A 14,815-nucleotide genomic window follows, 5' to 3' on the forward strand; every position below is an offset into this window, starting at 1 on the left:
AACACGGCATGTAATATTGATGATGCGATGTGGTATGCCTCATTACAGACACACACAACCGTGCTCCTACTCAACTATTGATGGGCCTGGGGCTTTCTTCACTTCTGTGGATCCGTGAGGAGTAATGTTAAGGAACAAAGTACCAGCACACTATACAACGCAACAAAACACACACGCTTTGCTTATAAGTAATTCAGTTCTCAAGCACGCACACACACACACACACACACACACACACACACACACACACACACACACACACACACACACACACACACACACACACACACACACACACACACACACACACACACACACACACACACACACACACACACACACACACACACACACACACACACACACACACACACACACACACACAGAACACACACAGAAACGACTAATCAGTAATTGAAAATGAATCTTCTGTGACAATCTTTTGAGCATAAATAAGATCACAAATAATTGCCAGTTAATTGCAATGTCTATTTTCCATTTATGTTTATTTATGTGGACAACAGTAAGCTACATTTTTGTACTAACAAATCTTGGTTTGATTTGGTTTATTTCTTTTTTCGGCTATATTTTCTACAGGTTTCCATTGCCTCATTTTGAGCACTGCTAAAGCATCCTTAACATGGTACAAACAAGGTAGTGTTTTTTTAACAGGGGTTTTAAACTAATCCAAAAACAGATGTACTGTTGCATTTAGAAATGAGAGCACCTCAGGTAGACAGAAAATCTTTTTTCTTTCTGGTTCTATCTTTATGTATTTAGATACACAGAGCAGCCGTGATTGAAAGATGTTTTCAGTGAATTTTCTTGAAAAAAAAAGTAGGTTTATTAAACCGTGAGAAAAAGACTAGAGTGTGTGCTGGGTGAGCAAGCATATTAGGCACACAAAAATAAGGCCGGGTGGCATCCTCAAAGCATTGATAATGTCTCCTTCAGGTAAAGCAAAGCATGGTCTGCGTGTGTTTGGCAACACTGGGAGGCATGTGTTCATTCTAAGAAAACAGCATGGGGAGAAAACAAGACTGGAGCTGGACAGGTCGTCTAGAAGCTCTGAGAAGTCTTGTCCACTTGCATTTAATACCCCTTATTTAAAATGCCCCAAGACTAAAAAGACATGATTACAAAGAAGGTTGAAAAGACTACATTTGGTAGCTCTCATTTATAGGGGGTAAAGAAAACGTTGTCATATGTTCCATTAAATGATTAAAGCATGAGGTAGTAGCAGCCACATAGTGAGGGTAAATCCTTTAAAAGCTGTATTCTAACAGAAAATATTATCAATGAAATCCCCTCTTTTTTCCTCCAGTGAACCAGGAGGGTGCTCTTTTTGTTTCCAAAAGGATGGAGGTTTTCCTGGCAAAGGTCTGGTCAAAGATAGTCGACCATCTGACCCATATCCCACTGGCAGACTCACGTGCCCCAGAGAGGACCAGGAAATGGAGGCCAGACCATAGGGAAGCTATGGTTCCATCTGTTTCTGTGGCCATGCCAGTGTCGGGGTGCCACTTCACTCTGAGCTTCCTGAAATTGTTCAAACTGTCAGTCACCTGAGCATGACACCGTGAAGGATATACTTCTACGTCCTCTGATGAGAAAGGGAAAGACTGATCCTTTAAAAAATGACACAAGAGCAATAAGACGCAGACAAACTGAATCTCAAAAGGTATGAATGTCTCTCCACAGTTTCAGAAGATTGTGTGGGAAGTGTGTTTCTACACATATATGTGTCATGTGGTGTTTCAGTCAGGTCTTAGAGGCATCATTCCATTGCGTAACCTCCTGGCACCATCCTGGCCTGCTGGCACTGCCATCTGCTGCTGTGAAGCACTCGATCACAGACAACCTATCAGACACTGAGCTTCTACAGGTCTGCAAACAAGAGCATCTCTAACATCTTTTGCACAAGTAATGAATCTCCTGTGACCGGTTTACAGATCCTTTCATGATCCCTGCCAAAGATCATAATGTGTAGCCTGTTCTTGTACTGAGTCCAGTTTTGTTAAAGTTATACTCTGTTTACAGAGGAGGGAGTTGAAGCTCCCTTACTTGGCTTCACCCCTGCAACAGCCGTGGAGAAAAGAAGAGGCAGTTCCATCACAAACATCCTGTTCCTCACACATAATCTGCTTCAGAATCACACTCATTGTGATGCTTTCATACCATGCAATGTATGCGATCTGTTTGCATCCATATTAGCCTGTGTCACATACTTGAAGACAAGCAAGCACAGGTGTCTCCAGAGAATATAAGATGATATGTCTCAAAAACATTTCCTTTTCGCATAATATCTGGGGTTGGACCATTTGCACATTTTCTGTAAGCTATACTATGCTGCACACAATGTACTATTATGCTTTTTTTCCTGAGCAATGTACCAAGAATTGGTCATTTGATTTACAAGCAACACTGGAAAGGCTTATCCACTGATGAAGAACTCCAAATGTGCTAAAAAAAAAGAAGCACTTCACGCTGTGAAAACTCAAAGGCTGTTCTCTTTACCTGTAAGTGGCTTTGATAGCAAGTCATCTCTCTGGGCTTTCAACATTATTCATTGGTTGATTGTACAGAGGCCTCAAACAGTACCCAGATCCTATCCAAGTTCAGATCCCTGCCATGAAAATGTAAATGGGTTTCAACAACCTCAGGTTCTGTATGGACCTCATCTTAGTTAATCTTGATAGAAGGAAAAAAGAGTAGGAATATGTACTGTACACACGAGACCAAAAGCTAAATTGATTAAAAAAAAAAGAACCAGGACTTGAAGCATCTAGCATCCAAATGCTGAATCATTACTCGTAGATTTACAAAACATTCAGTGTAAAGGGAATATCAATCAGCATAAGATGCATAACTGGTGGTTGCTGTACAGGGTTACATTGTAATAAGTTCAGGAACACTCTGATTCTTTCCCTCTGTCGCTTGGTGGCTGCCAGGACTGGAGAGTGAGCTGTCCTTATGATCAACACCATGTGTTCTGCAGACACAGAAAAGGCTTCAGCCATAAAGCCATGACAAGCAATGCATATATACCTCAATCTACCAGAGCCATACGGAACATGCTAACACACAATTACATGACAAATTGTTTAACATGAGCACATAAACCACTTTAATGTGAAGTAATACAGGTTCCTGAGATGAGACACTGCCTACAGCTTCCTCTTCCAGGGACAAACTCAAAGGAATGTAGGAAAACATTAAAAGCCCAGCCAGCCTCAACAACTGGAGAATGGCCCAAACCATAACTCCTCACAGGGCAGAAACACACACGCACACACAAACACACACACACACACACACACACACACACACACACACACACACACACACACACACACACACACACACACACACACACACACACACACACACACACACACACACACACACACACACACACACACACACACACACACACACACACACACACACACACACACACACACACACACACACACACACACACACACACACACACACACACACACACACACACACACACACACACACAATACAAATACACACGATAAAACTTTCAAATCTATGGCAAGCTTGAGAAAGACACTACACACATCCATCAACATGTGTTAAGAGACACGTTTTATCACACACACTTGCACAGAAACACAATAAAACAGAGAGCCAACCAGAAGCCCAGGAAACAGGAAGGAGGTAATGAGTGCCAAGCTGTCAACCACAGCCTATATGACCCGCATGGCTGCTATGTCCCACTCAGGGACACCAGGGTACTTAGCCTACATGACCTTCACCCCCTTCCCACAGCTGGTTGGTCCCGGCTGCCCTGAAACCCACAACAGCCCAACACAAAATGCTTCACAGCTGAGCGAGCCATGACTGGAAGGCATCGGTCACAGCCAGGCCTTGAGACTTGAAACCAGGAAAAGGATGAGCAGACACAGAGGGACAAGAGATTGACACCCTGTCAGTCCAGTCTGACCTACCTGGCCATAGAAGTCATATCCTTTGAACAGCCACTCCATACCCACAAACATTCAATAAAAAAGCTCTGTGACAGAGCAAGAAGAGGGGGGTTGGTGGGCCTGATCATAATAACAAAACTGCAGAACAATAATTACAACAATCTTAATGAGACAATCCTAAAACTAACCTGAACTGGAGCTATTCAGCACAATGGCCAAGATCAATCTCACTGCACTATTTTGTTTTCAGAGGCCATTGTATCCAATATCTTATATGAAGCCGAGCACCAAATCCCTGTCATTAGACCTTTGTTCTTTCCTGCATGTTATTAAGTCAGAAAAGGCACAACGAGAAGGATCAAATGAAGGAAGTAAGATACAACTTTTCTGTGGAAAAGGAAGTAGATGAGGATTCAAAAGCAGAACAAATAAACCATAAAACGTCTTCCTGTCCAGTTTTGTCTTTTCTACCATTCTCAGGAAAAATAAATACAGTAAATGTAACCAATCATCAAGCAATGGTGCCGTTTAAAATTACAGATGTTTTGTTGTAAACCTAATATGCTGTTTAATAGCGTTTTGAGTGGTCGGAATCATGGATACATTTGCAGCTACTTCAGCTATAAAAGGTGTACAGTAGAGGAGTACTCACCTGTGCAGGAGTCAAAATATAGAGGAAATCTAGTCTATCATTGTTTAGTTGAAATGGGCTGCTTCTGTTGGCACACAAAATAAAACTATCCCCGCATACAAGGAGACCAATAGACCAAACTTAATAAATGTCAATATCTTGGAGCTACTCGGTCATGTTTTATTAAAATGACTCACAGCGGTTCTTTTGAATCATTTCCAACTGAGATGAAATAGCCTTAAAAGTTAATACTTTAATGTCATAGTGTACTGTGCCAAGACATGCAATATATATATAAAACAGTCCTGCATTTTTTTTCTTTGCTGAAATTCCATCCCTATATTTCCAACATTGCATATTCCAGGCTCTCTCAGGTTTATGAGATGAAAGAGAATAGGTGAGTGAGTGAGCGCCAGGTGCACCTGCCCTCCTCTTAGCCATCCACTCGCGCTGACACTTCAAACTGCAGTTTTTATCAGAGAATCAAACCTGGACTTTTGAACTGTTTCAGCCTCGTGAAAAGTAAAATACATGGTGCTAACTTTATGTTGGACTGCAATTGTTAGTTGTGTTCAAAAAACAACGTGAAAAACAATCCTTTCACGCAGTATGAATGGACTTTGAAAGAATACGTTTTACATTTGTATATAATTGTATGAGTCCTGGAAAGTGCTATGGGTTCACTTGGATATTTCTACAACCAAACTAATAAAAAATAGCATTTAAAATTAAATATATGTTGGTTTTTTTCTTATATGAGACACATTTTGAGTGCAAATGAGTCCATCTACATGTGCCTGTAGCATAAAGGCATCTGCTCTAGCTTTAAATGCCTGCTGCCCAAAAACATCTGGACTCATCTATCTTTTTGTAAAATCAAACAGCTGCTCTCCCTTGCGCCTACTACTGTATGCACACACTTATATACTGGATGTGCATATAGGAGCACATACACAGAGCAAAAACGCAAAGTCAAGGTTCCTGCAGTAGCAGTCCTTACCAATTCCCAGTATACCAGATATGATGGATCTAATATCAATAACTGAGCTGTCACAAAATATTTTCATTAAAACATCACTTATGATACAGATTATCATATATTTATTGTCAGTAGTTCAACTCATCCAAAAAGTAATAGTAAGAGTCAAAACTATTGTAAAAGTCTGTAAAACATCCCTAATCCGTTGAATAAAAATGAGTTGTCGTCGGTCTAATAAAAAAAAAACTACAGGTCTCTCACTGATCCTATAAATATATAATTGAACAAAGATGTTGTTGAAAGACAACATGATAACTGTTGTCCAGCAAGAACATTTGAATTCAGTGCTCAGTCTCGAAGCAATAATAGATCTTGGCAAATTCCTTAAAGAGTTGAAAGACCTCCTGGGAGCTGGAAAGGAAGGCAGGATATGGTGCCTCACTTTTTTGCTCTCCGCTCCCTGCTCTTTCTTGGCTTGAAAATTACAGATTATGGCCAACTAAGTGAAAAACTACTGACATTAGTCAAAGTCTGAAGTGCCTCTATTGCTTTTGAGAATAAATGTTTGGGTGGAAGCAGAGTGACACAGTGGTCTGGAGGGGGGGCGTCATAGAGCAGAGGGGAAAGATTGATTTCTAATTAACAAGCTGGTTGCAGTAATGAAAGACTAGATGGTCTCTACTGGCAGTGGATCAATGGGGAGCGTTTCCCTTGACATCCAGTACTAATCACACCGGCTCAGCTTGGTAAGAATGCGCTCATTGCTGTAATTAACACTGTCACGCTCCCTCCATCACCTCCCTCATCCCCACCTCTTAACTGTCTTAACCTCTAGCTCGGACCTCTGCTTACACTCCATGGAGAGGATAACTCAATAACTCCGTAATTCTGCATCCTTCTGATTTCCAGACAAAGTCACATGCGCACAAAAACAAATGGGTTGAGTCACTGACAATGACATTAAACCTTGGCAAAGCCTCATTCACAGTCAACTTCAACTGGCAACAAATGTCCCACTACCTTGTTAGAACTATTCTACTTGGTGGTGGTGTGATTAGGCATCTTATTTCATGTTCTTGGTTCCTGTATAACTAAGCGCTGAGCTGAAAGCAACAATCGTTCCCAGAAAGTGAGGAAAGAGGAAAACTGTCCTTTACTTTGGATGGGAACAGGCAGCTTTCCCTGAATACAGTAAGGCAGGAAGATGAAGTATCACTTCTTCAATCGCAATCAATCCCTGACGAGAAGACAATAAAACACCTGATCCACTGAGGTGTAAGACATGCTGCTCCTCTGGGTACTCCATGGTAGGGATTTTTTTTCATTTATTGCTGACATGTGAAAGGCAAAGGTACGTTTCCAGTTCAGCAGAGGTCCTGGTAAATCCTAAATGCAAGATTAAAGTCCTTATCTTTATATTTGGTCTATTGGGGGAATCTCTGTGGATGTTCTAATCCTGAGTCAGAGATGACACGCAGACCTGTGGGGGCTGGAGGTATGAGGTTTGATACGTGGGATTTCAACACGGCGCATTAGGGGAATGAAATATTTTCAGGGGCTCTGTAAACCCTAACCCCCTCACCCATGCTGTCAGTTTCAGCAGCAATACGTGTGAGCTTGTGCATGTGCACGGATGTGTAATCTGCCTCTAACAGCCTGCCGTGTCTCTGTGGGCAGAGGGGCCTGCCTGTTTGAAGGAGGCTGGAGCTGAATGGGGGGTAGAGCCGGGGCTAATCCGCCTGTGCCACGCGCCGTGTGCCCAGCACCCAGCCAGTTGCACCATGCCGCCTCCTCTGTAGTGGGTCCATTGGAGTGCTACAAGGCCCTCTGAATGCTATCAGCACAGACGACACACTGCCCCCCAAGCAGGGATTACAGCTTTCTCAATGAAGTCGCCAGGAGGAGGATCCAGAGGAAGAGGAGGAGAAGGAGGAGGAGGAGGTACACAATCCTCCAACAGGAGCTCCTTTCTCTAAAAGGAAGAGGCCATCGGCAAAGCTGACACGCTAATCAACAACGGCTGGGAAACCACCCGAGAGAACAACACGTCCAGCACGAAGGATGGGGAGGAGGGAAGAAAGGTTTCAAATGGCATCCATCACTTTTTAAAATCCGGCTTAGAGACACTTGGTACTCCTTAAGGAGAATGAACACTGGCCCATTGTTGAGGGGTAGATTGGGGTGGGGACATTAGCATGAGTTTGCATAGACATATAGAGCTCATAATGTTATATGTAGACTGGGTGTTGGGGCTTTCTATGGAGAAAAACAACAACATTGTAATTATGTTTACAACCTATTCGTAAGTTCAAGTAAACATCAAAGAGGCAGAGGAAAGGAGGGGAACTGTAATGTACCAATGAAAAATAATTCAAATAGACCTTAGAAGGGTGCTTCCCTTGTGTTTTCTATTGAACAAATTTAGGCTGTGTGGTTCGGATTCTTACTCAATCCCTCAGGGTTTAGAGTATGTTGTGTGTGCTCTGGGAGCTGGTGTTCTCTTACTTACTATAGCTTTCCATTGGGAGTGATACATTTACAAAGGCTGAAATACAGAGTTCCTCATCAAACGTAACCTTTAACAACAACAGGAATGTGAGTAAGGAGCCAACAAAACTGCTACCAAATGCTTTGTGCTTTAGGAGTGGAAAAACGTTTAATTTCACCAAAGTTTGTGTTGTTTTTTTTGTTGCTGCTGTTGTACCAGGAGTGCCAGGGGTGGAATTTGTGTTGGGGCTTGTGCTGTCTTAATAATATCTAGACACCAGAAGGAAACACACAGGAATCAACGCAAGCAAGTACATACCAAGACAGCAGTAGACTAGCATCGGCACGCCCTAGCTTTTATAATCTACAGAGGGACACTCCAAATCAGACAAACCCCTAAACAGCAAGCACACACTCCAACATCCTTAAAATGCGTACGCCCACTCGTCTGCCCACTCATGAAAGTCACTGAAAACACAACTCACATTTGCTTGTTAAGAGCTTTCTTGTTTTGGCTGGAAAATAAATGCGCTGAGGAAGTTAAAATAAAACATGTAAGAGTTTCTTGCAGCTTGCCCAGATACTGCTGGCACAGGCAAACACCTCTGCCTGGCAGGGATCCACTCACTGCCTTCATTTTTAGCTCTTTCTACCACACCTGGCCTCAGCCTGGCAAAGACTAGCAATATCACTATTATCTGAGGCGATTGTCCGTGCTCTGATTCAGTAAATCAATTCGCCACAAAGTAGTAGCGTATAGGTGGCATCTGAGCCATCTCCAGTAGAGCTGCTGCTGCAGCTCACTGCCTCTTTATGAGGGTATACAAAGTGTGCGTCACTGCAAGTTTTCTTGTAGCCTCATTACAATTTCTTAGGTTTGTACAGTATGTTATAATAGCTAGATCATGTTCCCGTGAAAGAAACTTGACACAGCCATTAAGCACCTGACAGGAGGAAAATACTAACCTCCTGTTCATATCCCGTTGTAACATTCCCACAAAGAGTCGTAATAGCCTGCTGATCAGGACATTTGTGTTTAGCCAGCGTAACATCTGACCTGTCTGTATGTCATGATGGATCACCCACTAAGAATTGAGTGCTGTGTGCATGGCCAAGCGTGCATGTGTGACAAAGGAAAGATTCCCAATGAATATCCATTCTCATTTCTCGCCCATCTGCTCCATCATATAAAGAAAACTGGCATATCTTGAGGAACACAATGCTCTTTAAATGGTTCATCATTCAATGTCCACAAAGACAGAACACCCAAACACACCCAGCAAGCCTATACAAACAGTAACACACTTGACACACTTCTCTCTGCTCAGTGAAGTGACCTATTCAGGCAGAGCAGCAGGAGGCAGAGAGGCTGAAGAGCTGGGAAGCTAATGAATGCACAGGTTTGGACCAATGAAAGTGCTAGTGCTATCTGCATGTTGCTTTTCTTTTGCTAACAAGAGAGACTTAAACCATTAGCCCCTATCCCCTGTACTTGTTCCTCACTTTTACCTCGTTTTTTAGTGTCCCTGTTCCCCGAAACTGGATGTCTGCAAGAAAACTAGGCCACTCTTTTGATGGTTCACCGACCAATGGTTGCTGCACTGTAAGTAATACCGAAGAGTTTTTTTGGTCTTTAAATAGATAAAAAATATGAAAATGCCACAGTTAAGATCAACAGAGACATAAGGAGCACTAGACTGGTGGACAGGATGAGTAGGAACACCAGCCAAATCTAATCACTCCGCAGGAACAGATCTCCAAGCATTGCAGCACTGACAAGAAGTGGCCAGAGGTCAGACGGCAGACCCATAAGGGTCCCCTCAGAGGTTAAGTGCTACAGAAGGCGATGATGACATCCGACGGGCTGCCGAAGTCACAGCAGATTGATGGCATTTTGGAGTATAATCTAATGACAAGGACAAATGTGAGTTTGCAAAGACCTAAAGATGGGCTGTGTGTTTCCATGATGTCTCACTGCGGCTTTACTGATATGCCCCTGAGTATGGTAAGATAACATCTGCTTTCCTAAAGCCTTACCGGGACCTTCTGACAGTGACCTTTACTTCCACATGCCTTTTTTCTTCTACAGACATTGGTCAACAGCAAAGTCGCAAAACAAAATCCCCCTATCACGACATGTTATCAACTTTTCAAATAGATAATGGCCCTTTTCCCATTGCAAGACACATTGAATTGTTTCTAGTCGTTGGCAGGAGAGATGCTGAAGTAATTCACAATGCCTAATCTGATAAGTTATCATGGGAAGAGCTGATGGCATTTTGTGGGGAGGAATTTATCTCCAAGTTCCCATTAAGAAGGTCATTTTGTGCCAACGTCCAAATCTCCTTGAAATGTTGATTGTTTCTTGGGCCTCTTCAATCATTTGCACATGAAAAGGTCCATGGAAAAGGGACTGCTGTAGAGACCATTGACAGATTAGCAATGGCTATTTCAGCTTGTACTGTCAACTAGTTCTCTAAGCAGCTCGCTTGTTTACACTCTGTTTTTCAATTGTGGCACTGTGGTAGTGTTTGGCTTTCAATGGTTTGCAGGAACAATGAATGTAGTGCGAGGGAGAGCTACCTGAACCTGCATGTCTCAGCAGAGGCAAGTGTGAGTGACTCATTCAGTGCTTTACAACGACATCAACAACCCTGCATATAGAAACACACAAAACTCCATATGCAAATACGTGCATTGTGAATACAAGCACTCATTTAGGGTTTTTAATACCATAAACATAAAATCAGCAGACTAACTGACACGAGACATAAACACTGCAATGTCATACAAGCATGCAGCTTAAAACCGCTGTCGTGATAAACTCAACAGTACATTACATCCACAAGTAATGTACATCTGCACATGAAATAGACAGAAAACATGTTACGTATTCCTCGACACCCAAAGGCACTCAATCAATCTCCCTGGCCCATTTTCTGCTCATGCACCTCCATTTTTTCAGCTATTCTCTACTGACTTGCAGAGGACACAGCACGGCCATATCATTCCCTCCCCAATCTTTTCCATTGTGCTTTCTTGTGCTTTTTATCCTTTCTATCCATCATGATTTGAATCAACGGTGCTTTGCTGGAATGGCCATGTTTTCTGATACTAAAACAGTCTGTTTTGAAGAATTTGGCTTCTTCCTGTTCTCCCACTGCTGTGTCATCATCCCTTTATGAACACTGTTTTTTATCTTGGAAAATGAACACGTAATATTTCCAAAGAAAAAGGACAAGAAAAACACAAGAAGGAATAACAGCAACCTATGACTGACTGTGTTTGGAAACGGGGTTCTGGGTCTTAAGCTCTGATGTTGCTTTCTATAAACATGCCGCTGCTGTATGGAGAACATCTCCCATTCAGCTAGTAGTTAAAAGATGTCAGAGAGAAAAAAAAAATGCTTTGACATTTTTGTAATAAAGAACTTCCTGAGTGTAGTAAAAGTGGTTCAAAAAGGGTGTTTGATTATTTAGAGGACCGACTCAAATCCCAGTGTGACCTTTCTTCTTCTTCTTGCTGCTCTCTCTCTTCTGTAAGATGAGACTGTATGTGGGCAGAATGTAAGTGTGTGTGAGTGACACTTGGTCTCCATTTGTCTAGTACATTACAAGTATTGACCCTTGATTCTGAATGCAAGCACAGAAATCTTTTCATTTCCCCTCTTTCCGTTTCCAAGCAGTTCAAAGTGTCTCTACAGTATTTCTGCTTCCATTTTGTCCATGATGACCCTGCCAATACACCCACCCTCTCAAACATTTCACACAGAGTAACGCAACCTCTCTCCCTGGTCATTTCATTCTGATAGCTAAACACAGTAATCTAGTCTACAACACACACACAGAGTATGCTGCCCACACATGGTCTTATCACTCAAAAGCAACAGAGAAGCGAGAGGCAGTGAGGTCAGGTCAGAAACCCAATTACTGTACGACAAATCGGCCACACAATCTTCCTTTGCCTCGGCACTGAATACTGAGTTGGGTCTTGAAGACACTCACCTCCTGTCTCTTTTGTAGCGGGTCTTCAAAGCTACTTTCTCCATCTTACTTTCCCTCCCTACACTGACAAACTCTCTCCTTTCTTCAGTTTTTCTTCTCTACAGCCCTTCAACAACCGCACGGCCAGCATCTCTAATGCCTTCCGCCCACCATTTCCACATGCAGCTCTTTCAGTGGTTAGATCACACGTTGCTTTTAGAAGATTAAACCAAATGTAATCCAAAACTAAAGCCCAGAGTGCACGTAAAAAGCTATCTGAAAAAGAAAAAAAATTGAGATCAAACCAAATAAAGAAGCACGCTAAAATACAAAAGCTCTTTCGCAGAAGACAAAAATGGCACAAGCACTTTCCATGCCCTTTTCTTCACACCACCAGAAGATGTGATTTACTGCTTTTCTCTCATTATGCTTTCAGGAGAACAGTATCGACCCTCAATCTGACCGTATGTATAGCTCTCCGACCACACAATTCTTGTAACAATAACATTGACAGTTACTGTGGTAAGAACATGAAAGAATGAATGTAACCATCAAATTTTCTATAAGATCAAAGGGATAAAATTAAAGAGAGAGTGGTATTGGTCCTGATTTCAAAACTAAACACACAGAGAGCCACGTTACACAAACTCAGTCAAAACCCCAGAAATGTAACAATGAGGAACCACCATGTGCCAAATCATGGGACGGAGAAAGAAAAGTGAGCAGCTTGGAACAATGTCATTTTTCCGTGCAAGCCCCGCTGCTGGTATCTTATCTGCTCAATCCTCTCATCGTCATTTAAATCTCCCCCTACTCCATCCGATCCCAGCCGTGGCCCTATTTAAATCTCTCCCTCCTCCCAGTCCACCACATTTCTAATGCTAATTATTTAAACCTCTCCGTGCGCTATCCCTCCCATCCACCAGCTAGTTATTCAAATCTCTCCCTACAAGCCCGGCCCTGTTAAAAGGTGCTTGACTGAAGGGTTGAATCGGGCTGTTATTTTCAGAGGATAATATGTCTTCTTCCAGAATCCTATCGTTTCCAGCTCTGTTTTCTTGGCCTTCTCAAATCCTCTTCTTTCAATATACAATTACACAAACTCTGCTGCACATATCCTTTTTAAAATGAAGAGGTTTATTTGCCACGAGAATGGATTGCGGTTGTTAGCAGCGCAAGTGCATTGTAATAAATCCACTGTTTTCCATATCAAATTAGAGGAGAAACAGCAAAGATGGGGTAAGGAGAAGCTGTGGGTAATGTACACACAATGTGTGTATATTTAGGATGCTAGATTTTATCAGTTATATACATAATCTGTGTATACATTTAGAGAAGAAGATAACTGCATGGGAATGTGACCTCAGTGTGTCGGTGGCCTGAGCAGGTCACTGTCCCTAGTGTTAAGTGAGTGAGTGAGGAATGATGAGACAGTTTGGGAGGTCAGAGGGGGATCATTTTTCCAGATCAGGTGCCAGCACATCAGCGTGGGAAAGAGGACATTAATCTCTTTCTCCTCTTACATGCTACACATCATTTACTCATCTCTAAGTCTATACTTCCAGCACTCAGAGCTTTGTATTGTGCTCCGGTTGTCCATTCGCACTCGTTCTCATTCAGATAGAGGGATCTAACTGTTGGTCCTGTGGAGAAGCCACCTACACATGGAGTACCAGGATCACAGCGCAGTAAAACACCAAAGCTGCTCACGGCACTGAACAGGAGTCCCACTCAGCATCACTACTTATTACAGTTACATAAATGATGGTTTCCAACAACAGCTCCCCACACAAACGGCACACTCCCATGCTGTACCAAAGCGGTACCTCATGTGCAAAGCAAAACAGCTGCAAGTAAAATGTGTTCACTGCACACGTGTTTGTAGAGTTCATCATAAAGTTGTTTTATTATCTTTCATGTAAAATGTCTTACAAAAACAATCATTTTAAAGTGAATTTATCACAGAGCTATTGTGAAATAATACAAAATGAATTTCATTTTCTCAACCAGTTAAATTTACAATCAGATCAATTCAACACATTTTTATTTTTTTTGTGATTCAACACAAATGAATGCTTGAAGATCCCATTCTCTTTAACATGCAGCATGAAAAACAAAGTGGACACCGTAGGTGGTGTGCTCACCTTGGTACTCCTGTCCAGGGGTGTAGGCGATGGGGTTCCCCGTAATTTGAAGGGTGAGTAGCACCTCTCCCCCACCTTCTGCCACCCCGGTTCCCTCCAGCTCCCCGTGGTGGGTGCACAGGAAGAAGAAGGGGTTGAAACGGGGGTAGAAGCTTGCGGGGGACGCCCCGAAATCCATGCTGCTGCTCCCCAAGACTAGGGCCAGCAGGGCACAGCCTAAGGCACCCCCGAGAGAGGCCCGCGCCATGGCCATCTGCCCTCACCAAGCGGGGGGCTGAGGCAGTGACAGTGAGTGAGGAGTTGAGGAGAGTGATGAGTGGGAGCGAGAAAGGCACAGGTAGAGTTCCAGAGAGGACAGCTTTTGGAGTCCACAATTGAGTCGAAAGTCCAAAAGTGTGTGCGTGAGAGTGTGTTTGTATGCGCTATATTTGTGTGTGAGAGTGTGTGGGCTTGGCCGTCAGGAAAACTGTAGAGCTCTGTTCTTCTGCCTCCTCTCCCTGTCCTACCTTCACTCTCAGGGAGTTCAGAGCTTCGCCTGTGCTGTCCTGCTCCGGCGCTTAAATACCTCACCCCCTCCCTCTGTTTCCCTCTCTCCTCCCACCCTCCCTCCCTCCCTCTCTCTGTCTCTCTTT

General features: G+C 42.9%; 1 protein-coding gene across 1 annotated transcript in view; it reads right to left on the bottom strand.

Annotated features, from left to right (window-relative positions):
* reln (reelin) overlaps nucleotides 1-14,436 on the bottom strand; it is an 88,722-nt gene extending 74,286 nt beyond the window's left edge. The window contains 1 exon segment of the mRNA XM_063899453.1: nucleotides 14,184-14,436. Coding sequence (XP_063755523.1) covers nucleotides 14,184-14,436 — 253 coding nt within the window.
* Between the last annotated feature and the right edge of the window lie 379 nt (nucleotides 14,437-14,815).

The sequence above is a fragment of the Eleginops maclovinus genome, chromosome 2 (assembly GCF_036324505.1).
Source record: "Eleginops maclovinus isolate JMC-PN-2008 ecotype Puerto Natales chromosome 2, JC_Emac_rtc_rv5, whole genome shotgun sequence".
Taxonomy (NCBI): domain Eukaryota; kingdom Metazoa; phylum Chordata; class Actinopteri; order Perciformes; family Eleginopidae; genus Eleginops; species Eleginops maclovinus.